General features: G+C 35.7%; 4 protein-coding genes across 8 annotated transcripts; 1 reads left to right on the top strand and 3 right to left on the bottom strand.

Annotated features, from left to right (window-relative positions):
• Positions 1 to 1,085: 1,085 nt before the first annotated feature.
• Positions 1,086 to 1,634, top strand: LOC118060833 (cell wall / vacuolar inhibitor of fructosidase 2). The gene has a single exon (XM_035074121.1). The coding sequence runs from the start codon at positions 1,086 to 1,088 to the stop codon at positions 1,632 to 1,634; it is 549 nt and encodes a 182-aa protein (XP_034930012.1).
• Positions 1,635 to 2,516: 882 nt separating this feature from the next.
• On the bottom strand, positions 2,517 to 4,468 carry LOC118060973 (putative pectinesterase/pectinesterase inhibitor 22). The gene is made up of 2 exons (XM_035074311.2): positions 3,485 to 4,468; positions 2,517 to 3,385 (listed from the first exon to the last, which is right to left on the bottom strand). The coding sequence occupies exons 1-2, from the start codon at positions 4,440 to 4,442 to the stop codon at positions 2,715 to 2,717; spliced, it is 1,629 nt and encodes a 542-aa protein (XP_034930202.1). The 5' UTR covers positions 4,443 to 4,468; the 3' UTR covers positions 2,517 to 2,714.
• A 1,663-nt stretch (positions 4,469 to 6,131) lies between these two features.
• LOC118060972 (F-box/LRR-repeat protein 3) lies at positions 6,132 to 10,114 on the bottom strand. Of its 2 annotated transcripts, none has more exons than XM_035074309.2 (7): positions 8,832 to 10,112; positions 8,357 to 8,482; positions 8,148 to 8,252; positions 7,657 to 8,056; positions 7,370 to 7,499; positions 6,993 to 7,287; positions 6,132 to 6,615 (listed from the first exon to the last, which is right to left on the bottom strand). In XM_035074309.2, the coding sequence occupies exons 1-7, from the start codon at positions 9,468 to 9,470 to the stop codon at positions 6,370 to 6,372; spliced, it is 1,941 nt and encodes a 646-aa protein (XP_034930200.1). In that variant the 5' UTR covers positions 9,471 to 10,112; the 3' UTR covers positions 6,132 to 6,369. The 2 variants fall into 2 exon arrangements, with proteins under 2 accessions (XP_034930200.1, XP_034930201.1); XM_035074310.2 differs by having other exon boundaries at positions 6,416 to 6,587; positions 8,832 to 10,114.
• A 9,985-nt stretch (positions 10,115 to 20,099) lies between these two features.
• Positions 20,100 to 24,513, bottom strand: LOC118060971 (uncharacterized). Of its 4 annotated transcripts, XM_035074306.2 has the most exons (8): positions 24,243 to 24,511; positions 24,045 to 24,159; positions 23,516 to 23,914; positions 23,005 to 23,277; positions 21,573 to 22,096; positions 21,345 to 21,469; positions 21,044 to 21,204; positions 20,100 to 20,944 (listed from the first exon to the last, which is right to left on the bottom strand). In XM_035074306.2, exons 1-8 carry the CDS (start codon positions 24,440 to 24,442, stop codon positions 20,405 to 20,407), a joined length of 2,337 nt encoding a protein of 778 aa, XP_034930197.1. In that variant the 5' UTR covers positions 24,443 to 24,511; the 3' UTR covers positions 20,100 to 20,404. The 4 variants fall into 4 exon arrangements, with proteins under 4 accessions (XP_034930197.1, XP_034930199.1, XP_073260167.1 ...); XM_035074308.2 differs by lacking the exon at positions 23,005 to 23,277; XM_073404066.1 differs by lacking the exon at positions 24,243 to 24,511 and having other exon boundaries at positions 23,516 to 23,903.
• Between the last annotated feature and the right edge of the window lie 272 nt (positions 24,514 to 24,785).

Below are 24,785 nucleotides of genomic sequence, written 5' to 3'. Positions count from 1 at the left end.
GGTCTCGTTAACAACATGATAACCAGGCCGTGTAACTCTATCAGTGGTATCTGATCCTTGACCGATGTTATTGAATTTTGCATAATAAAGCGTTCCGAGGAGCAAAATCTTCAGACCATTCTGCCCGACCGCCGGTTCCATCAACTTATAGATGAACGACTGCACGTAAACAGTTCGAAAACTCCTTGCATGGCCTCCCCAGTTATGTTTTTGTAGTACCATTACCTGAGGCCTAGCCATCAGCTGCCTCAACGACACAATCATGTATCCAAGTGCCAGTGCTTCGGTTAGGATCAACTCCGCCTTGCATGTATGAAATCTTAGTTTTAATAGCTAGGTTATTAGCTTGGAAGCCATGCTTCTAACACTACTAGAAATGCAAGAAGGGGATGGTTGACTAGACTTGCATGTAGGATCATACATGAGGGAGATTATCAAGTACTATATGATTTTGAATAATTGATTATTGTAATTTATTTCTATAATTGTTTGGTTGTATTCCTATATATACATTAATTGGATAATTGTAATTAATATATCCTACCATTAAATTTTAACATGATATCACAGCAAGCAATACTTTATTATTTAGTTCTTTTAACATGTTCTGCCTTATTGGTTGGATATATAAATTACAATTATCCAATTAATGTATATATAGGAATATAACCAATTGATGCATAAAATATGATTTTAACATCTTTTCTCTTATTTTTTAAAGTTTTTTATGTAATTGTTTTTCTAAATAATAAATAAGGATATTCTGGTATTGAAGGAAGGTTTTGGTCGAGTTTTCAGACTTTTAGATAATTTCTATATATAATTTTATATTTTCTCATGAACCCTAATCAAGATTTAAATGAGATCTTTAACAGAGAAGGAAACTAACAAATCAGAATAGCTGCATAAGGAAGTTTAAAATCTGCAAAGATTACCTGAGTAAAACTAACCCTAATTTGTTGCGTTAACAAGCGAAACCTTATTACAGCTATAAGAACATATAAGAAGAAGGCATTCAAAACTTTTTTGTCCAATCGCTGAATCCCATGCAAATAAATCTGCCCTTACCACACAGCAACAGACCAATGTATTCCCTAGCAGCTCATAGGTTCATGTTCTTGACCATTCTCTTGGCCTTTGTTTCCCGTTCAAAGGCAGCAAATGCTCCCTCCATATTAATGCAAGACATTTGCAAGGAAACCGCAAAATCCCATGGCTCGTATGATGATTGTGTCAGTGCTCTTGAATTGGATCCTACAGCTGATTCTGCAGATATCAACAAACTCGCTAAAATCAGTCTCCAGTTAGGAATTTCTAATACAGCTAATACCCGAAATTACATAAAGAAACTACTTAAGAATGCCACACCTGAATCACAAGAAACCCTCAACACTTGTTTGTCCTCTTACGTAGCAGCCACTGCTTCATTCAAAAGTGCACTGTCGGAGCTAGGTGAAGATCCTCTTTCAGCCAACTATGATAGCTTGGTTGCCGGTGATGATGTCCAAGCATGTGAGGATGAAATGGCGAGGAACAAGGCTCAAATTCCTGGAATTATAACCAGAAACAACTATGGAAAGCTTTATAGTGCGATTGCATTTGTTGTCACAAATCATCTGCCACAAATATCTTAACATCATGTATGATCATAAATGATTATTCATGATGTTCAATCCGAATTCCAAAGAATAAAGATATATGATCAAATTCCATTAGTTATTGTTGTTGTTGTTGACAATAAACTTTAAGGCATGGGTTAAACATTGTTCACCCACGCAGTGAAGAACGTCTCATATTTCACCATGGACTGTGGATTGCGAGGTAGTGATATTTTTTGTTCATCAAACTTTTTTATATTTCACCATTCTGTGTTCTGTTTTGTGTTTTTTCAATTGATAGTATCTATTCTTTGCATTTCTTTTAGATATAAACGTTTTTTTTTAGATTTTAAAGCTTGATTGTGGAGCAATTGAAGCCCATCCAAGCAAGTTTCTTGGTTGGTCAAAATTGCACTAAGCAAGGCTTGTAAATGCTTGGCAACCTTAAAGGGCATCACCAGTACTAGACGTCAGAGTTTCTATTATCTCCGACATTTAAATCTATGTTTTCTCGAGCTAAGCACAGGCAATCTTCAAGGCAAAGAATGGTGGACTTGTGCATTGCTGAGGGAAGCCTTGGGTGATATTGAACAAGACCAAGAAATTTTTTAGCATATGACAGATTGTTGATGGGAAATCTTGGCATAGTCCTGTATGGTTCCAGGCATATTATATGGTAAAGAAGAGATTTGCAAAAATAAGGGAAGCGTGTGTTGTCGCAAATGGTATCTGGTGTATTAAAGATGGATGAAAACGAGATTGCAAGAAAGGGTGAAGAAAAGAGCATGAGGAAAGAAATCATGCAAAGGTTCTTCAAGACTTCTTAATTAGCGAGTTTGCGTTTATTTTACATGGCTTGGACAAATTATGCAAGCATGGTCGAGTAAACACTTTTTTCTTTTCTTTTGGTAAAGAACAAACACCAAATTTAACACTAAGTAATATTACTTGAAATTAAAATTAAATCATAGTCAAACATAAACACTAATACGGGCCTATTGGATCCCCACTAGCTGGACATGGCCAGGTGTGACCCCTAAATTGCAATCAAATACAAATTAAATATAGATAGAAATCAGACACATTGCTTCAAAACCATGTGCTATGTAAGCTAGCTTAATTGCCCAAGCCTACTGTGAACTTGATGCCCGTGGATGGCAGCCATGACATGCCATCGATGAACTGCGCGACGGTAAAGAACTTAGCCGTGCGGGCATCCTTAATAATGTGGTAACCAGGCCATTTGACACGGCCAGATAGCAATGCTCCAGGGCCACGGTTCCTATACTCACCATACCACAACGTGCCTAATGCAAAGTTGCCATACCACTCAAGCCACCCTCTAGGCTGGACCAAAGCACTCATGTATGTGTTCATAAAAACTGTCCTGGAATATTGCTTCCATGGCCGCCCTAAGTATGTTGGTTGCGAGGCAAAGATGTAGCTATTTTGGATCGAGAATCCGGTGCTTTGATGAGGGCTTTTCCTTCCCTGAGCGGTGATTGTAACCTTCTGTAGTGGTAGTGGCACTCTAGTGTAGATCTTGCATTCTTGGAACACAGCTGCACCATTGCCAAAGATGTAATCTATGGTTCCGTGAATTTCGCATTCGCGGTAAAACTGGCGGAGGGAGTGGGCATAAAGGGTGTCTTGGTAGCCTTCCATGCTGCACCGGTAGAAGGCGGATTGGTCCGAATCAACTCGAAGGGCCACAGCTTGATGGTTTAATGGTCCGGCCGTGTTACGAAATGTCATGTCTCTTGCTATGAATCCCTTCCCTGAGACCGCTGCAAGCAAAAAACCACCACAGAACAAACATCAGTATGTATGTATGTAGAGCAAAATCAATCAATATAAACAGCATTCACAAGTATTCAAGTACTCACCCACAGTAGCAGTTCTAAAGGTAGTCCATCCTTGCATGAAATTGCGATTGCCTGTGACGACGGTCTTCCCTATACCATCCCCAACGAGCATGATATAAGATTTCTTCCTCTTCATGTCAATGTTTTCTCTATAAACTCCCGTCTTCACATATATGATATATCTTCGAGTACTATAACTTGGAGCTTCATTAATGGCCTCCGTAATGGTACGGTAATGACCGCTACCATCGAGGGCCACAATTGCATCTACGTGCATACCAAGAGAGCTACCTTTCAGAAGCCCTTGATCACCTTCTGTCATCCATTCTGGGAACTTATCTGAACTTGACTTTGTAGTAGTTGCATTATGATCATGTCGTGTAGGCTTAAAGGGTAAGCTATGCAACTGAGTATACAAACCTAAGACATTACCAATTAGTTGTGTGACTTGTTTTATGCTTCCACTGATGAAGTTCTCGAGATGTCTATCTGTGCCTTCAAATCCTTCAAGGCATGTATCTGGGTTACTTAGTGCAGCGCTAAGCCAAGCTTTCAAGTTTCCTTCATAATGAACATTCTTTATGCCTGCTCGGATTCTGTTCATCTCCATTAAGGACCATGCTAACTCAGATACAGAGAAATCAAGAAGTTCTTTGCAGTCCTCGATCGCAACTTGTTCGCGATAGCTGATAGACAAAGAATTGAACTTTGTAATCGTATCAATGGCTCGGCTCGCTTCATCGAGCGTAGCCCTAAGGGCAGCATGGATGATTGACTGTGCAGTAGGAGGACCACTCTTTTGAAGCTCACCTTGAAAATTCGACAGGCATGAACTCAGGTTTTCAACATTACTACAAGCTTGCAAGATCAAAGCTTGTGTATTTAATTCTTGTTGATATTCTGATGGGTTTACATTGGACAAAGCTTCAAGAGAAGGTAGAAGGAACACAATAAAAAGAAAATTAGCAAAGGCCATCATGCGGGCAATTAAAGATGAGAAGGAGAAAGGAGATGCTTGAGTGATTTTTTTAACAGAACTTTTATAGCAGCGGGAATGTGGGAATTGTTTGCTTTCATGAGAAGAGCTTTATCTGTTAAGTTTCAAAAGATACCTTCCTGCATGCCTTTTCCTTGGACAAAGTTCAAGTTATGCTTACTTCTGAGGTCACGGTTTTGATATTCCATGGGTACTTTTCCCTTGTTAGGTAAGTATACTGCCTCTCTGTTCGTGGGAATCCCAGACTGTTTGCTGCACTTTACATAATTTGCAGTGTGAACAAGCTCAGGGATGATCCCTCTCGCTGATTAGAATTGGAAGCATAATGAGAATAGGAGGGCTACACGTGTTTGTATGAAGATTCCGACTTCTCTTTGTTCCAAAGAAAGAAGATTCTGACTTCAAAATCTTGCCTCTGCAACCCCAACAATGTCTGTGTGTATGAGCTGCCCTACAAAGAAAGAAAACAAAATGTCGCTCGCACGAATGGAGCACAAATCATTTATAGTTGTTTTTGTGTTTTAAAATATTTAAAAAAATATTAAAATGTTTTTATTTTTTTATTTTAAATTAATATATTTTACTGTTTTTATATTATTTTGATGTGTGATATATTTATAAATAAATAAATTTTTAAAAATAATTATTATTATAATTGTAAACACCCAAAAACTAAAAGGCACAGCAAAAACACTATTAAAAATACTGCGCTCACAGACTAAAATCACAATTCTTTGTTACGCCGCAATCTTTTTTTTTTGTCTCTTCCAGGAAAAAATGAGAGGGATACAAGAGGAATAGTTTGATCCTTTTGCATTGCTTATTGGTCATTAAATATTTGACCAGGGATATAAATAATTTTCATATTTTTTTATAAACATTAAAATGATTTAATCAAAAAAATTAATTTTTTTCCAAGGTATTTTAAATTTTTTGTTTTTTTTTTTAATACAGTTAAAAGATGATTTTTCCTTAAAGTCAAGAAAAAACAAAGCATAAATACACGGGTTTTTTTATCTTTTTCACACTAGTTTTTGATTAATTCCATAACAATAAACAAAATCTAGTGTTTTAGTTAATTATCCTTTTTTTTATTTTTGATATTTTTTGTATAATCTAGATTGGACTTTATGGTTTTTTTTAGGTCACAGGTTTTAAAAATTAACGCGAGTCGATATTTTATTTTAAAAAAATAGTTAGCTTCGAATCTTTTTTTTTCTTTTTTTTTTTAATTTATTTTTTTCAATTTCCTTACTCAATATTTTTTTTATTAAGAATTTTACTTCATTATTTTTTTAGGTTTACTTCTATATAACGAGTCCCGACCTCAAGGTCATGAGTTTTGATGATTAACATAAGTTAATTTGAGCTTTTTTCTTAGATTTTTTTTTAAACTAAAACTTAACTTCATCCTTTAATACTTATTTTTTTCTAGAATTGATTTTCATGTGTATTTTTTTGTTTTATATTTAATTTTTTATGAGATGAAATATATATTAATCTTAGTTATTTTTTAATTAAATATTAATTTATTTAATTAGATAGGTAAATTTCAGGCATCATGGTCAGTTAGGACTATTCATAACATTTGGCTATTTTGGAAACAACATTCAGCATGCAAATGAAAAACATCACTCTCATGGCTTGTCGAGGGTGTCAACACGCGCTATACAGCAGAATTGAGCTTTCAGTCAGAAAAAACTTGTCCATTTCCAAATGCTTTCTATATTACCATTGTTGATCTCACCAGTCAACTTCAACTTATTATTGATCATAACCCTTTCAATTATGAACCGACATGTTCTACAGGCCATGAAATGCTTCATGACAGCAGGAAAAAAGAAACATCATGTGATGTTATAAACCCTAAGACTGCATAAAGCCTGTATAATGCTCTCCTAATACTGTTCTAATCCCATCTAATTCTGCAACCTCTGGCGTGCAAAATCCCCAGTACTTCAGAGGAGAGTAAGAAACCAAGAGCAGCAACTAGCTTGACCTTCTTGATTCGGACACAGCAGGCTCTAAGTGCAAGGTCGAACCCCTCCACAGTGACATTCCTGAGGTGCACCAGATCTGCGTCTTGCAGGCGTGTCAAATTTCCCATCACCATGCATAATGCCATGTCTGTGATAGAACAGTAGCTCAAATTTATCTGCCACCATTAATATATTTCAGTGTTTTAGCATGGAATTCTCAACCTTAACACCCGAAATTTAATAAATTGTGCCACTGATTGGCAAAAAGAAAACAAAACCAGACTATAAATTATTTAGCATAATAAACAGACAGCTCTCTTCAATTTTTTGTTCAAATACCTTGTGTTTCCATGATAAATGGTTATTCTTTCACTTTTCATTCATTTCAATATCCTGATTCCCCAAACCCCCGTAAAATAAAAACCACTGTCATTTATATGTCCTGTTACCTCCTAGATGAACTGCTTCTATGCATTTTTATTTCTCCTATTCACACATGAAAGAATAATACTTCAATAGATACCAGTCCCGATTCGATGTCCCGATTCAATACCTGTCGCAAGTTCCGTGAGTGATAGGCAAGTGCCCAAAACCCAGTATCATCAACTTTCCCGCAATGTTTTAGGTCCAAATATGCCAGTCTCTTACACCTGATCACCAATGCTGTCAAACCCACGCCCGTAATTTTATCAAGTCCTCTCAGCTCCAGGTCAGAGAGCTCCTCCAGATAGCCAAGAGACTCCATCCCTTTGTCTGTGACCTCAATGCAGTATGACAAGTTCAGCTTCCTTAACTTCTTGCAGCCACTTGATAAAGCTGCTAAACCATCATCTCCGATGCCCATACAGCTGTGTCCGAAAAATAAATAAAACAGTCAACTCACATTTCTATTAGGGAGGAAAATAACAATAATTATATGGCTTAAATTACCGGTATAGATCAAGTTCATGAAGCTGTGAACAATTGGAAGCAATATAAAAAAGTCCTGTGTCTGATATGTTGGTGCAAAGTCCTAATTTCAAACATAGAAGTCTGGAACATCTAGAAAGGCGTTCAAGCCCTGCAGATCAGAAGTGCACTAAAATATCAAATTTAACTACAGAAGCAATAGAACATTTGTTAGAAATAGATTCAAATCAAATTACAAATAACAAAGTCATCAAATCAACTGTGTAACAAAAGATTTACATGACAGAACTCATATCCTGAAAGCTTACCTCTGTCATTTATGCCAAAACAGTCAGTGAGATCGAGCTCTTCAAGTAGCGTGCAATGTGATCCAAGCTGTTTAAGACTCTTCTCAGTGATCATATTACAAGACTCTAACTTTAGGCACAGAAGGTTCCTACAAGAGTCTGCAATAGCAGAAATTGCAGCATCGGTTATGGAACGGCAACATGTTAAATTGATGGTCTTCAAATTGACACAGCCAGATACCAGCTGCATAATTCCCATATTGGTGACCCCTGTGCATTTGCTCAACCCAATTTCGATTAAAGACCTGCATTTATAGCTGATTGTCTGGAAAACAGTGTCAGAAACTCGAGCCCCATCAATTATGATGGCGTTCAGATTCTTCAATTCCTGCATGCACTCAACAAAGTTTGCAGAAAATTCCTGCAGGCAAGACCAAGGATCAGATTTAGTTCATTTTACCTGAAAAGATATTCAATTCTAAAAAATCAACAGATTGTTAACATTGACTTACTGAAATGGTGTAACGTGCATCAATCTGTAGAAGACCATTATGTCCTCTAATTAAGGCACTTAACCCAGATGAACTAACACAATCACACCTTGAAACATCAATTTTCTGCAACCAGTAGAACATACGAATCTCGATAAATTAAGAATTCATTACTTCAATTATACAAGCTTAAATTCTAAATCATTCCCATCACATTGAAAGTATGGTACCTGTAGTAAAGGGCATCCATTTTCAAGAAATTGCAATCCAACAACATTCACTAACGGGCATCCCACCATAGCCAAATCCTCCAGCTTTGGCAAAGCAGCAATAGAACGAAGCGAGTCGCTTGTCACCTGAAGCCAGCCCACTCAGCTATCGAATTTAATTACATGCATCAACACAGAATTGATCCAGTGCATTGCAAAAAACACAAAAAGAAGAAGAAAAAAATGTCCATATTCACTCAACATGTATCGTATACTATATTTTGCCTCACAGAAAGGAAAATGTTAGAGATTCAATATATAAAAAAAATTCACATTTCCCTGCATTTCCCCTGCTTTCATCTACTTATAAACCCACATTTTCCAGCATTTACATTTTCTCATGAAACAAACTGTGATCTTAAATCTCCAAGTAACCTTGCAAGCTAAAGTAGATCAAACGAAAATGCAACATCAAATAAGTGATTATCAAACAAACCTTGAGATAAGAAACATCTAGAAACTTCAACTCCAAGCACTTCTTGCACAAAAGCTCAACACCAAGATCACTTATCTCCATACACCACTTCAAACTCAACCTCACCAATCTCCCACACCCAACAACAATCTTAGCCAATCCAACATCACTAACTCCTAAACACTTATCCATCCTCAACTCCTTCAGTCCTCCACAACCTGATATCGCTGCTGCCTCCCTATCACCAAACCCACAACAATAAGACACATCAAGACTCTCCAAACCCTTACAGGCACCCACCAACATTTCCAATCCCGCAAACTTCAGCCCATTAGCCCTCCTCAAGTTCAAAAACTTCAAGTTCCTTGCCCACATCGAGTGATCAACACGATGTAGTAACAATGTTATGGTCCCATCCTCGATACATGGACAGACTGATAGGTCTAGCGTGTGGAGATTGGTGTAGTTCTTGAGGAGAGTCGGTAAGAACTCGACATGAAGGACGCGTAGAGTTTTGCGTGTGATGGAGTCAACTCGATGGAATTCTTTGCAAATGAGCCTCCATATCTTGCGATCTGAATCTTGGACGAGTTTCTCATTGACCCGAATGAGTAAATCTTCTGTTAAGACGGAAAGTATTGGTGATGATTGAGTTGACATTGATTTGCACGATTTGCAATAACCAAGAATTTGATTTCTTCGAAACAAAAAACTTTTTAAAAAAAATGAGTTTTTTTCTTCAAACAGAACATTGTAAGTGATCAAGAATTTAGATTCTTGCCATGACGAGCAGAGGTTGAGGTTGAAATAACATTGATCTGAAGAACTCGTAAGAAAGAGATTGTCTTCAGTTATGGGAAAAAATCCAGTTTCCGAGCAAGTTTTTTCTTTTTAAAGAAAGCTTGCTTATTTGAGGAAATTAAGGTTTGTGTTTTCTTGGGAATTTTGAGGAAAATAAGGTTTGTGGGGTGTTTTGGATTTTAGAGGTGGTGGAGGTGTTTAGGTAGGGACAAAGAGGAAGAGGAGGCGGAGGTGGAGGAGAGGGTGATGGGTGGGTTTAGAGAGGCTTCGAGAAAGGCTGAGACAAGTCTTGAAGATCCAAATCATTTTCTTTTTCCGGTGACTGGCCGATCAGGGCTTCTGGAAGGAAAGGAAAACTGATGAGGTTGGTGGTGATGTAACAGTTGCAGAGGAAAATGGAAAATGTTTTGTGTTGTAGTGAAGTGGAGGAGATGGAGAAGATGGAGGAGATGGAGAAGTGTACGGCTGGCCACAATTGCGAAATATTTCCTTGATTGGGGTATCAAATACGAAAATTTTGGGGGGTCTAGAAGTAGAATTTTCTAGATTTGAGTCATTTGACTCACCTCATGATCGGATTTTTTAATTGAGCAAATTATAGTTTACTCCTTGTAATTTGAGAAATTGATAAGTTAATCCTTTTGGATTTTGATTTAAATATGCCCCCATATTAAATCTATATAAATTTATATTTCTATATATATTACTTAGCGGTACGTTTGTTTGTACGTCAATCGCAGTTGGTTGCATCAACAAATACACATTTAATTATTAGTTAGCGATTAGATTTGTGATTCAATGGCATGAGTGATGAGTTGATTTGGCATAAAAGAGAAAGAGAGAGGAAAAAAAAAAAAGGGTTATCGAAGCTTTTTTTTTACTTATTTAATATTATTAAAAAAACATATCGATAATATAATTCTTATCACCTTATAAAACTATCAAAAAAATCATAATTGGTCAAGAATTTTATTAAGAGTTAATTTAGAATTAATTATAATTTTATTGGATAATATTTCAATATATAGATAGAATTATCTCGTTAAGATTTTTTAATAATATTAAACATGTCAAAAAGGAATCTATAGTGTGTTCCTAATGACCCATATATTATTTTTATTTATTTTTTTCTTCCATCACATCATCTTATCACTCTTTTCTTTTGGTTATTTGTTATTGAATTTTATTTTTTTTATCCATTAAATACTCAATAAAAAAAAATAGACTGACTTTTATTAACATTAATTGCAAAGAAACAAATATTTTAAAATACAATAAAACAATTATTGTTGAAAATAACGAAGTTATGTACAAACTGATAATAAAAAAAGGTGATTGTATTATAAATATGTTGTTAACATAAATTTCACCAAACTGTGTCATTTTGCAAAATAATTCTAAATTGAATGTATTTAGACATGTTTTCAGCCAGACAAGAAAGATAAAAGAGTATTTTAGTAACTGAAAGGTACAGAAAGTGGGCAAAGTTTTCTGCACTAACGTAAGAGGCGTCCCCACTGTTTCGTGCCGTACGATTGACGCATGATGAGAGCATCAGTGATTACAGGGACACTTGTTGGGTGCAGATTTGATTCAGGAAAAAGTACACAAAAGCAAACTTGACTTTTTTGTAAACTACTCTTTGACCCCTATAAATAAAAACATATTCTATTTCAACTCTTATAGTTTGGAATTGTCAAGAAATCCCAATAGTAGCTGTGCTTGGGATTGATTTTTAAGAACCAAGGTTTGCATCCAAGATTATCAATTTGAAAATCCAATAAAATTAAAAAAATATATATATAAATAAACTTAAGCCATAATTATAAACATGTACAATGAACAACTTAATGAAATTTTAATTTTTTCTAGCTTTTTTTTTATACGAGACCTTCATATACATGATAATGATATAGTTCGGGTAATAAAATATAAATATTTTAAATAATGGTTTAAAAATTATATCATTAATTAATTTTTTATTAATAATTTGAAACCACATTTTGAAAAATAGTTTAAAATTCTAATACACCAGATTTCACTATTAAAAAAAAGATTTATGTAGGATTCACATTAAACTATTGTAGAAGACTACAGCTAGAAAGCTTTCTTGCTTGTATAGTTTGAAATCAAAATGCTCCTGGATGCATTATATATTATTTTTGAGTTAATATATGAAAAATGTATAAATACTAAATAATTTTCTATTATTTAATTACATATATTCTTAACTATTTTAATATAAATACAGCCTCAAAACCGTATATTTAACAAACCATCTGTTTTTTTTCCTCTCTAAAGGCTTAAACATTCTGATGTTATAAATCTTAAACTTTAGGATCTGAAGTGAAAACATAGTTGAGCTTTAGGGATCAAAATGTAGTTTGTCTCTTGTTATTTTCCTAATGAGGTGGGTAAGAAGAGGAGATTAGATCAGCTTCTACGAAAGCCGTAGGATTACTTACTTTATTTATGTACGGTAAGTATTCATGGGGAATCAGACAACGTGCAACAGACCGTACCTATCTGGAAGGTTGCGACGTGTGCGGGCCCCACGTCTTTTAACCTCTTTAGTTAAATGTTGTTTAGAATTACGTTAGTTTTTAAAATGTCTTTATTAAAATAAAAATATTTTATATTTTTTAAATATTTAATTTTAATTAAAAATATTTAAAAAAATTGGTATTGGTGTTTTAATTTTTTTTTTTATTAACGTGGATGTTCGGGCTAATTTGCGCATACTTCAACTAATTTCACGAACCCTGAAATTAACGATCATGTAAGTCTCTATTAATTATTATATTAGTAATTATAGGATTCAAATCTAAAATTATAGAAAAAAATAAATCTATTAATTCCAAGCTTTATAACTTGTAAACCTTTTTAAAATTATTTTTTAATTCTATTTTTTATATGTATACGTGGCAATAAGGAGCAAGGATTGTATGTGTGAATTTTATAATACATGACAAAATATTATTTATTAAAATTGACACAAACAATCCACGTGTCTTAACTATAAAAAAAACACTTAGGATCACATCTATTTTATTATTATATATTTGATTAATTGATAATTAATTGAAATTTATGATATTTCCAGTCAACCTTCACTATAAAATAATTGCAGGAGTAATTGTTATTTTTTATTTTGTTCATTTAAACTAAATCTTTATTATACAATATAAAATGCTATAACGCATTGGAAATTTATGATTTTTTTCAAAAAAATTTTACTATAGTAGAAAAACAATTGTAATTTTAAAAAAATTATAAAAGCCAAATGTTCCCTTTTCTTTTCAAGAAACTCCTTATTTTGAAAGTGTGGGTCAAATAGTTAGTAAATGTAAAAAAAAAAATGATATTTTTCTTTATAGAAATAGTATAATAATAAATTTTTCAAAATTTTTACTAGTGGTAAATCTATGATTTTTTAGGAAAAAAAAATATTTTTCTTTTTTATTTGTATTTATTAGCATAAATGGTTTCTGATTTATTTAATTAAATATATGCATATATATTTTGATTTATAATAAGTGATTATTATTTTTTTTTTTTGTAAAAAGCATTTTAAAAAAAACATGTATATTCATTTTTCTATGATAGTAGAGTGTTTTTGTCTCATATCCAAGAGGAAGGAAACAAGTAGAATACAAAAATATTGCAATCCTAATATTGTTGGCCAATTAGAATCTGGGTACACAATAGTGGGCAATTAGAAGGCATGATAGGAACCCAAGGCCACATTCGATGTTTTTTGAAGACTTGTGAAATCTCTTGATATTGTGCTGATTGCCAAGGCATGTGAATCGGAATCCATCATCATAATATAATGCATTTCCTAGGTGGAAGAATATCCATGGCAGGTTTTTAAACCAGATACCTTTTTTATTACTAAAAAAAGAAGAGCCGTAATGAAGGGTGATGGTGTTTTTGATAAAATGTTGAAATATTCCAGCTTGTTCCTAAGTCTTAGGATTGTTTTTAGTCATGTTGAATAATTTCTCCTCTGTTTGAGGGACACGTAATTTGCTTTGTTTGACCACGTTTGGTTTCCTGTAAAATCGTGGGTTTTGTTATTCATTCTTTATCACGGTGTAAGGCTATTAATAGCCAAGGCTACAGCTTAATAAAATCATCTTCTTTGTCAGTCTCTTACTATCTGCAACATATGGTATCAGAGCACACGTGAGGGCTAGAGAAGAAGACTAAACACTGAGAGGAGTGAAAACTGAGAGAGTGAGGAAACACGCAATCAGTTAAGGAAAAATAGAGAGGAGAGAAACACTGTAAGGAGTGAGGATCGAGTGAACACAGAGAGTAGGAAACACTGTGAGGAACCCATCATTCCCAGATTTTTTCAGCAAGAAGAAACAACAATTATGACATACCCGAGAATAGCTTTGTGCAACCTGCTATTCCTGCGATTTGATGGTCATTATTACGACCATTGGAGTATGCTCATGGAGAATTTTCTCTCCGCTCCAAAGAATATTGGAGCTTTGATAGAAACGGGAATTACTGCTGCACAGCAGAAGACCAAAGACCTACGGGAGAAGACCATTGATGAGCTCACATTGAAGGACCCTCAAAGCAAAAAAACTACCTCTTCCAAGGCTATTGATCGATCAATACTGGAGACTATTTTGAAGAAGGATACTGCAAAGGACATATGGGATTCTTTGAAAGAGAAAGTAATCAAGGCACATCTCGGGTGAAAAAGAGCTCAATTGCAGGCACTTCGCAAAGAATTTGAAGTGCTGCACATGAAAATTGGAGAATCAGTGGATGATTATTTCTCCCGAACTCTCATTATAGCCAACAAAATGAGAATTCATGGGGAAAAAAAATGGAAGATGTAATTATCATTGAAAAAATTCTACGATCTATGACTCCTAAGTATGATTATGTGGTATGCTCCATTGAGGAGTCTAATGATCTAGATGCTTTGTCAATTGATGAACTTCCAAAGCTCTCTTCTAAGTGCACGAACAGAGGATCAGTCGAAGCATTGTGGAGGAACAAGCCTTGCAAGTGAGTCACGGGCTACATCAAGGAGGAAGAAATGGTGGACGAAACAGTATACTGTGGGAGAGGAAGAGGCAGAGGGACGATTTGAAGGAGGAAGGAGGAATTGAAGGCAGATTTGACAAATCTGCCATAGAATGCTACCACTGTCATGACCTTGGTCATTTTCAGTGGGAGTGTCCTAAGAGAACTCACGATCACATGGCTAAATATGCAGAAACAAAGGAAGAGATGTTATTGATGGCACTTGTAGATCATGAAGAGATCAACACTGAGCACACTTGGTATCTTGACAGTGGGTGTAGCAATCATATGTGTGGAGACAAAACATTGTTTTCTAAGCTAGACAATAGCTTCATAGAATCAGTAAAACTGGGAAACAACTCCAAGCTTGGAGTACAGGGCAAGGGAAAGGATTCGGTTGAGGTAAGAGGCATTGTTTTTGTGATTCCAGAAGTCTTTTATGTGCCAGATTTAAAGAACAATTTTGCTGAGTCTTGGTCAATTGAACAAGAAAAAGGGCAATGACAGTGTTTGATTAAGCATGGCAAATGTAAAAATCTTTCATGCTTCCAAAGGCTTAATCATCGAAAGCAAGATTAACAAACAAAACAGGATGTTTTGTGTCCATGCTCGGTGCACATCAGAAGGACAACAACGACTTGGAGCATACATGACATCTTCACAGGAAATGCCTTCAATCAGCCACCATTGATCAATCAAAACTTTGGCACTGCCGTTTATGGGCATCTTAGCTGGAATGGGCTGCAACTTCTTCAACAAAAGGGAATGGTGAAGGGGTTACCAAAATTTGTTTGCTCTCAAACAGTATGTGAAGACTGCTTGAAAGGAAGACAGCATCGCGACCCATTTCCCCACGGAATGCAGCTGGAGAGCTTCTAAACTCCTACAACTAATCCATTCAGACATATGCGGCCCAATCAATCCATGCTCCAATAGTAAGAAGACGGTATCTACTTACGTTCATTGATGATTTTAGCAGAAAAGTGTGGATTTATTTTTTGGCTGAAAAATCAGAGGCTTTCGAAATTTTTAAGTGTTATAAAGCAAGGGTTGAGAAGTGAATCAGGTGCTTATATCTGTTCTGTCAGGACAGACCGTGGGGGGAATCTTTACATCCCAAGAATTCACCACATTTTTGTGAAATTCATGGGATTTCATAGACAATTAACTGCCTGCATACTCCCCACAAAAAACGGAGTTGGCGGAAAGGAAAAATCGCAACAATTATGATATTGGTGCGAAGCATGTTGTTCGCAAAATCAATTCCTAGCAATTTCTGGGCTGAGGCCTGCAAATTGGTGTGTACACATGCATGTGTTAAATCCGGTGTCCAACTCTTGCTGTAAAAAAAATGCTTAGGAACACCCGAAGAAGCATGGAGTGGGCTTAAACCTTCGTTTGATCACTTTTGAATTTTTGGCTGCATTTCCCATGTGCATGTGCCAGACAGCAGACGTGTGAAGCCTTGATGCAAAAAGTTTCAAAATGCATTTTGCTTGGGGTAAGTGAAGAATCTAAAGCTTATAGATTGTTTATCCTGCCACTAAACAATCATTGTTAGTCGCGATGTGGTGTTTGAGGAAGATCAACAATGGTGCTGGGGATAACAGTTCCAACACTGATTTGGGAACTGCCTCTGGAATGGGACACACACGAGAAGCCACTTGTTACTGGGTAATGTGTGGAACTTGCAGCTGCTCAGCCCGCTTTACATGCAAAGGGTCACGCTGATGGGGACATTGTTGTTGATGATAATGTGGAAATTGCTGACAGTGGGGACATTGAATTTGAAAATTGACGCTGAAGAGGAAATTTGGAGTTGCCAATTGGACGCAGCTCCGCGTCAATCAGCCCAGATGCAAAAGGCTGCATTTTTTCAAATGACACGAGCTCATCTCATGCGAACAGGTGCAGTACTGGGAGAAATTGTAGACGGGCAGGGGCTGGATTTTTCAAAAAGCAGGGGAGATGGACTTGTGTGCTTTGCAAAATGATGAACGAGCAACATATTTCTGGCAGCATTAATTTGGAGAAACAGGGACGAATCAGAAAACCACCAGACTTGGTTACAAGATTACTCTACGGGACAAGAATTTTCTGACGAGGAAGCCTGGAACACAATGTTTTGGGCCATGCTTTGGTGAAGTGATCCCTATGACCTATGAGGAAGCAGTGAAGTCAGAAAAATGGAGGAGTGCCATGGATCAAGAAAATGCAGGCCATAGAAAGGAAATGACACACATGGGAGCTCACGGAAATTACCAATCGGAGGAAAGAGTATAGGCGTCAAATGGATCTTTTAAGACTAAAGTCAATGAGAGTGGGGAAGTGGACAAATACAAAGGCAAGGCTAGTTGCCAAAGGTTACTGTCAGCAATATGGGATTGATTATGCTGAAGTTTTTGCACCGGTTGCCCGTATGGATACTATCCGAATTGTAATTGCACTTGCCGCGCAGAATAATTGGGTGATCTACCAACTTGACGTCAAGTCCGCCTTCTTGCATGGGGAAATTAATGAGGAAGTTTTTGTTAATCAGCCCCCTGGCTATGAACAAAAGGGACACGAATCCAAAGTCTATCGACTCAAGAAAGCGTTATATGGACTCAAACAAGCACCGCGAGCCTGGTACAGTCGGATTGAGACTTATTTCATGGAAGAAGGGTTCACAAAGTGCCCATACGAGCACACCTTGTTTATTAAGACTGCTGGTGGAGGTAAAATTCTTATTGTGTGCCTTTACGTTGACGATCTCATTTTTACCCGGTAACGATCACATGTTGTTTGCACAATTTAAGAATTCTATGATGACTACTTTCGACATGAACTGATTCTTGTTGTAGAATGAGATTTTTTCTTGGTATTGAAGTACTACAGCGAACGGATGGCATATTTATTAGTCAACGTAAATATGCACAAGAAATTCTGGAGAGATTTAAAATGGATCAGTGCAACTCCGTACACAATCCTGCAGTTCCTGGTTTTAAGCTTACAAAAGATGAGGGTGGCGTTAAAGTTGACAGTACTCTCTATAAACAAATAGTGGGGAGCCTCATGTATTTAACTGCTACGCGTCCAGATTTGATGTTTATTGTTAGCTTGATCAGTCGATATATGGAAAGTCCTACTGAAAGCCACTTGTTAGCAGCCAAACGGATCTTGAGATATATCAAAGGTACAACCAATTTTGGGATATTTTACAAAAAGGGAGGAAATACAGAGTTTTTTGGATACACGGACAGCGACTATGCCGGTGACCAAGATGATAGAAGAAGCACTTCGGGTTATGTTTTCTTTATGGGCTCAGGAGCTATTTCTTGGTCATCAAAGAAACAACCAGTTGTCTCCTTATCCACCACCGAAGCAGAATTCATAGCAGCAGCCTCAAGTGCATGTCAAGTCGTATGGATAAACAGAATTTTGAAGAGCCTAAATCAGACACAACACACTCCAACAAAAGTTTATTGTGACAATATTTCAGCAATCAAACTTTCAAAGAATCCTGTAATGCATGGCCGCAGCAAACATATAGATATCAGGTTTCATTTTCTTCGCGAACTGGTTAAGGATGGTTCAGTAGAACTAATTACATGTTCTACAACAGAACAAGTCGCTGATATCTTAACAAAGCCATTGAAGCTTGATGTTTTTCTGAAGATGCAAAAGTTACTGGGTGTGTGCGAATCTCCAAGTATAAACTGATAGAATTCAGTTTAAGGGAGGATGATAAAATGTTGAAATATTCCAGCTTGTTCCTAAGTCTTAGGATTGTTTTTAGTCATGTTGAATAATTCCTCCTCTGTTTGAGGGACACGTAATTTGCTTTGTTTGACCACGTTTGGTTTCCTGTAAAATCGTGGGTTTTGTTATTCATTCTTTATCACGGTGTAAGGCTATTAATAGCCAAGGCTACAGCTTAATAAAATTATCTTCTTTGTCAGTCTCTTACTATCTGCAACAGTTTTTCCTATTTAGTTGTGAGTTATATGTTGACTTGTGAGTGTTTTTTATTTTTTAAATTATTTTTTATTTAAAAAATATTAAATTAATATTTTTGAGGATGATAGTGTTTTTTTTATTCAGTTGTGAGTCATCAAATATAGATATTGATTTACGATTGTTTTTGTTTTTTAAATTGGTTTTTGAATACTACATCATCATAATATAATGCATTTTCTAGGTGGAAGAATATCCATGGCAGGTTTCAAAACCAAATACCTTTTTTATTATTATTATAAAAAGGAGAGCCGTAATGAAAGGTGGTGGTGTTTTTCCTATTCACATGTGAGTCGTATGTTGATTCATGAGTGTTTTTGTTTTTTAAATTATTTTTTATTTGAAAAATATCAAATTAATACTTTTGAGTATGATAGTGTTTTTCCTATTCAGTTATAAGTCATCAAATATATATATTAATTCACGAGTGTTTGTATTTTTTAAATTGTTTTTTTATTTAAAAAATATTAAATTAATAATTTTCTTATATCTTTTTGAATACTATAAAAAGAAGAGGCATAACGGAGGATGGTGGTGTTTTCGTGAGTCAAACATTAATGTTAATTTGTGAGTGTTTTTGAAAGATTTTAATATAATGATATAAAAAAATTATCATTTTAATTATCTTATGAGTCAAATATAGATGTTGATTCACGAGTGTTTTTGTTTTTCAAATTATTTTTTATTTAAAAAAATATTAAATTAATAATTTTCTTAGATCTTTTTAGATACTACTAAAAGAAAAGGCATAATGAATTGTGGTAGTGTTTTCTTTTAGTTGTGAGTCAAATCTAAATGTTAATTTATAAGTGTTTTTAAAATATTTTAATATAATAAAAATAAAAATATATCATTTTAATATATTTTAATTGTCTTACATCAAGATATCAAACACACATATCACCATAATAACTTAATTTTTTGCTTTCTATGAGATATGAGAGGATGAACTCAAAAGAGCCTTTTCCTCCTTTATTCTCTGAATATAAAATTTAATCTATTAATATATAAAAACATTTTCATCGCAAAACAAAAAAAAAATGCACACATTCTAGTTGTAAGATTAGGTCTAACCCAGTAATTTCACAACCAAGAACATGGTCTGGACCATCTTTTAAAAAAAAATCTAGTATTTTATCAAATAATATCATTTCAAGATTATTTTAAAAAAATAAAATCTAGATTCATCCAAATTAACTTTTCCCGACTCGCAACCTCATCCTTGAGCGAGACATATTGGATGCTGATGCTTGTGATCCCGATCATGGTTCCACTTCTGAGAGCTCCCAAATATCTCTCCACTGTGTCTTCTTTCTGCTAGGCCTAGATTATTATCCTAATTAAAGGAATTGCAATCACTCTCTCAAGCACCTTCGGATATATCCAAAGACATTGGCCTTGAAATACTTCTATGGGAAGGGAAAACAAAATGACTTGAGATTGTTTCGAAAATTGAAATATTGCTCACAAAAATCACAAGGGAAGTTCAGATGTTAGAAACATCGTGTTCAGCTGAAAGCCATATGACCAGAAATACGAGGTTGTGCGCAAGAAGCCTTCCCCTAGGCCTTGTGGACATGGAGGACTCCAAATGGAGTCCGTCCTTGCTAGCAGATGGGATTGATAATTAAAAAAACTTTACAAGTCTGCAGAACAGATGGGGAATCTTAGCAGGTCTTGTGTGCTCTCTTCATTTCTGTAAACAAAATGACTGATCAGAAATGTTATTGGTCATCGAACTCCCTTCATGCCAGAATCCCTTTTTTGTACAGCTTATCACCACCTTCAACTGGTGAATGACTCATAGCCGGTTGCTTAGTTACATTATCTCCTCCATCAGGTGCGATCACTGATTTTGCATTCCAGTACCAAGGTTGAAGGTAAGGTGAAGAAATGGAAGATGAAAATGAGGAAGGATGAAGGATAACAGAACCCCAATCTCTAGCTCCAAGTTTTGCTTCTTTTAATCTTCTCCTAATAAGCAAGCTGCCAACATCTTCCTTTCTCATTTCTGATATACTTCGAAGTATTGAAATGCAGAGAAGTAGTACAAAAACTGCATCTTCTTCAGGCAATAGTTCAACTATCAATAACTTCCAATTTAGAAGAGCTGTTGGCCTTCCTATTGGATTATCTTCTGTGAACCGAACAAGAGTCAGAAACCCTTCCTCGTCTTCGTCTTCCTCGTCAATTTCTTCTGTATTTTCTCGCTTTTCATGCTCTTTGCTCTTTGAACTAATTTTCCTTGCTCGATATTGCATTTTCTTACCCTTCAACAACTTCACCTGCAAGGTCAAGAACGTTTTGTTTTTGAAATGCATTTTAATCTGAAAATGTACGATTTTTTAAAAGTTATGAAAATAAGAATGAGATATCCAGCATACCAATGAGTCAGAAGATTTTTGGTTTCTCAAACAAAAATTCAGGTCAGACATTGATGTTGATGGTTCCCAACTTATCAGCAATTCCTCCCCTGTTGAAAAACACCATGCTGCTTGCCAATGTTCTGGAGGTTCTCTTGGTGTTGCGGTTCCTACTATTTTCTCTGTACTAGATGGCAACAAGAACATCAAAATGTTTAAACTTTGATCCCACGTAGATTATCAGAGGAAGTTCTAAAATTACTGAAAGTATTTCTCAGAAATGGGAAATTAACTAAAACAAAGGCATCTTTGAACCACATACCAGGTGCTCTACCAATCGAACCAGCAACATAAGACCAAGAACCTTCGCGTATCTCTATAATCCTATCCTCCCATTTGACTGCTGATGGGGTTTCACCTCCTCTCCTCCAAAACCCTCCTGCCACTCTACATGGCAATCCAAGAAATTCCTTCAAACTTACCTCAACATATCTTAGCCTAGCCTAATAATTTAAAACATCAAGAAAAAGGTAAATTTGTTCGAATTTACCTCATTCGGACAACGAAACACTCCCTCCCTGCATGATCAAGGATGGTGCGAGACAACCACCGACCTTCTTGAGGCTTATAATTGTTCATTCTCAGAATCACATCCGAGACCATGGCCCCTGAATCATCTGTGACTTTGTCTGGTACACATTTCAGCAAGTATGGTGCTTGGGCTGGTGGGGTTATTGAAGCAACAGCCCTCGCTTGTTTATCATCTAAATGTGTTTCCAACGCAAGAGAGGGTGCTCTTAATAAATCATTCCAAAGAAATGTTTTAGAATCTTCCAATTTACTTGTTTTAAAACAGCCACCTCCATGTTTCCGAACCTCAAGCATTAGTCCTTTGGTTCCAAACTCACAGTAGAGATGTGTAACTTTTTTCCATGTATCTGAGGAGAAGCTGGAAATTGGTTTATCAATCTTCAGCTCCCTGTGACATCTTACTATTTGCAGACGAAGAAAATTATGTTGTCTTTCCTGTTGCACTGGCTTCATCCTAGAATTGAGCCTCACGAAAACACATACCTGCATTGTAAAATCACAGGTTGAACATGCAAAACACTGAAAAGAATTCCATATGACGTGCATTAGCTAGAACATGCAGAATATTGGATAATTTATGAGAAATTGGCTGGCTTTCTGGTCTCAAGAACTATATTTCTAACATCAGGATGTGCTGAAAAGAGGATGAGCTAATTGTCGTTATAATAAACAAAATCTTGAAAAATCCATTCTATAGGATTCTATTACAGAGGTCTAGGAAACCTTTAATACTTTCATATCGTTTCTGAGCTTCAAGCATCCTATGAGCCGAAAACCACTTTGACTAAATCATCCAGGCATGTTTCAGGAGACTTCCATTGTGCTAGCTTCTTGTAAGAAAAGGCATATATTCAGCAACAAAGATGATAATAGAAACTTCTCATCAGAATTAAACAAGCCATCACGTTAAAGGTCTTCCCTTTTTTCACTTTATGCTCTCAACCAGCCACTTTGAAACTCTAGGCCATGCCATTGGACCACTGAGGAAACAAAACTAAACTCATGATAATTTGCTCAAAAGTTGAACCTCCACTTCCCCATGTCATATGATTCAAGCATATGACAACATTGAAATAGCATCTAGCAACCTGATAAAGTTTGTTCAACCTTGAAGAAAACATCAAATAAAATAGATGTTTAAATGCACTTAGTTGATTGATTAGCAAATAAAGTATAAAATGGTGTGATTCACCACTAATCCACCTATAGATAGTTACTTTACTAATACTATATTCCAATGCACGGTAAGATGTCATTTTCCATGACATGACTGAAACACAGCATAGAGGGAAAACAATCTCTCTCTGCATTCTTTTATATTAAGAGTATTCAGAAAGGAAAAGAAAAGAGAAAAAATTATCACAAGTGAGAGGAGAGAGTACTAAAGGTACCTCCAGTAGGAACCTAGGCAGCAGGGACTTGTATTTGGTGTTGACATCTGTATCCGAGACCTCCCAATACACTGGTGGCTTGACTATTGAAGCAACCCCGCCAAATTCTATGGTTCCACCAGCTTTCACATAAGGCTGGTCAAAGGTTCTTTCCCATAGCTTCTTTGTCTCTTCCAAAACCTCTTTACTTTTTACAGTCTCCCATAAGCCCACTATCTTCCCCATATCACCCTCCATCTCTTTCAAATCCTCTGCATATACTGTTGGATAACTCTGGTATGTTTCACATCACAAAAATGTGTATATATATACATATATAAAATGAGATGGATTGCACTGCAGAATTTTTTTTTTTCAAATAAGCAACTAGGTGAAAGAATATGGCCAATAACCTAAAAGAAAAGTGAAATTCTCGCCTCACCTACAGACAAAATAGACCTAAAAGATAAACGTTAAAGGAAGAACCTAATCAACACAAAAGAACAAACGGAAAATGGGAAAGAATTCCCACCTGATGTGTCACCCACATGAGCAAAATATCCAAGCTAGGCAATAATCTTGATGAACAACCATCTGCAAATCTCTGCAACACATACAAGAATCCGTTGTATCTTTGCCTTGCTGCTATCAAGTAAACAATCTCACTCATGTATGGCCATGAAAATTTGCTATAAACATGTCTTTGCTTCTCAACTTCATTCAGTAGATCCTCGTGATCTTGAGCAACATGAAGGTCTTGCAAATTTGATGAATTAATATCAACTTCATTCTCAAAAGACTCATTTGGATATCTTTTCATCCAAAGCTCTTCACATCTCATCAATGAATACTCTTCGTTCTCTTTATAAAAAATTGCTGGTTTTCCAATCAGTTTTGAGAACCTTTCCTCACAGTATTTCCTGTAACTCACCTGTAGCGATTATCAGTAACTACTGTCGGTCACCATTTTAGGAGAAATTTTGTGTTTTTTCATGCATTTTCTCAGCAACCAAACAGAGAAACTTCAAGTAAAAGAATCAAGTGAAATTAAACTATCATACCGGATTCAAGGTGTGACAAAACCAAACCCATTCAACATCGAGAGGAGGAAGAACCATAGGAGGTGAAGACCCCTCCATCATATCAGAAATCAAAGGCATCCAAAGCTCATCATACCTGAAAAAAACCAACAAACTTTAAACATCCACCATCCGGTCAGATTACTGGTATAACCTCGTACAGTAATGAAGTTTGACCACCTTCTTATAGCTTCAAGAATAGTAGCTCTCTCATGAAGCCAGGGAGACTCGCTAACAGTTCTCAACAACCCAAGATTTTTTCTTGAAGCTGACACAAGATCAACACTTAAACGAACTGTTTCAACCTCTGATATTTCACTGAGTGATCTCGTTGACAATACATCTGAGCTATCGTGAGTTCCGTTTCGAGTCGCAGACATGGTGAGAACTAGACAACGTTGTTGTTTTTTAATGAAGCTAGTCAAGACAACAAAACATGGTGTGCTCGCTATTAATGATGGGTGCCGTCTAATTTATAAGGAGATGCTTTTATTGCCCCCCAATTTCGAGGGTAATTCTTTTTGTCAAAACTTTTGTCTATCAAAATTAATTTCATTTCATTTTGGGATGCGATGAGTTTTAGTTACTGTTTGTTTTTTTAGTTTTTAAAATGTTTTTGAAAAAAATTAAAAAATATATTTTTTTAAAAATTAATATTTTTAAATTATTTTAATACGTTGATATCAAAAATAATTTTTAAAAATAAAAAAATATTATTTTAAT

This window comes from Populus alba, chromosome 13 (genome assembly GCF_005239225.2).
Source record: "Populus alba chromosome 13, ASM523922v2, whole genome shotgun sequence".
In the NCBI taxonomy this organism is placed as follows: domain Eukaryota; kingdom Viridiplantae; phylum Streptophyta; class Magnoliopsida; order Malpighiales; family Salicaceae; genus Populus; species Populus alba.
Note: the sequence above shows the minus strand (reverse complement) of the source record. Positions and strands in the feature narration are given on the sequence as shown.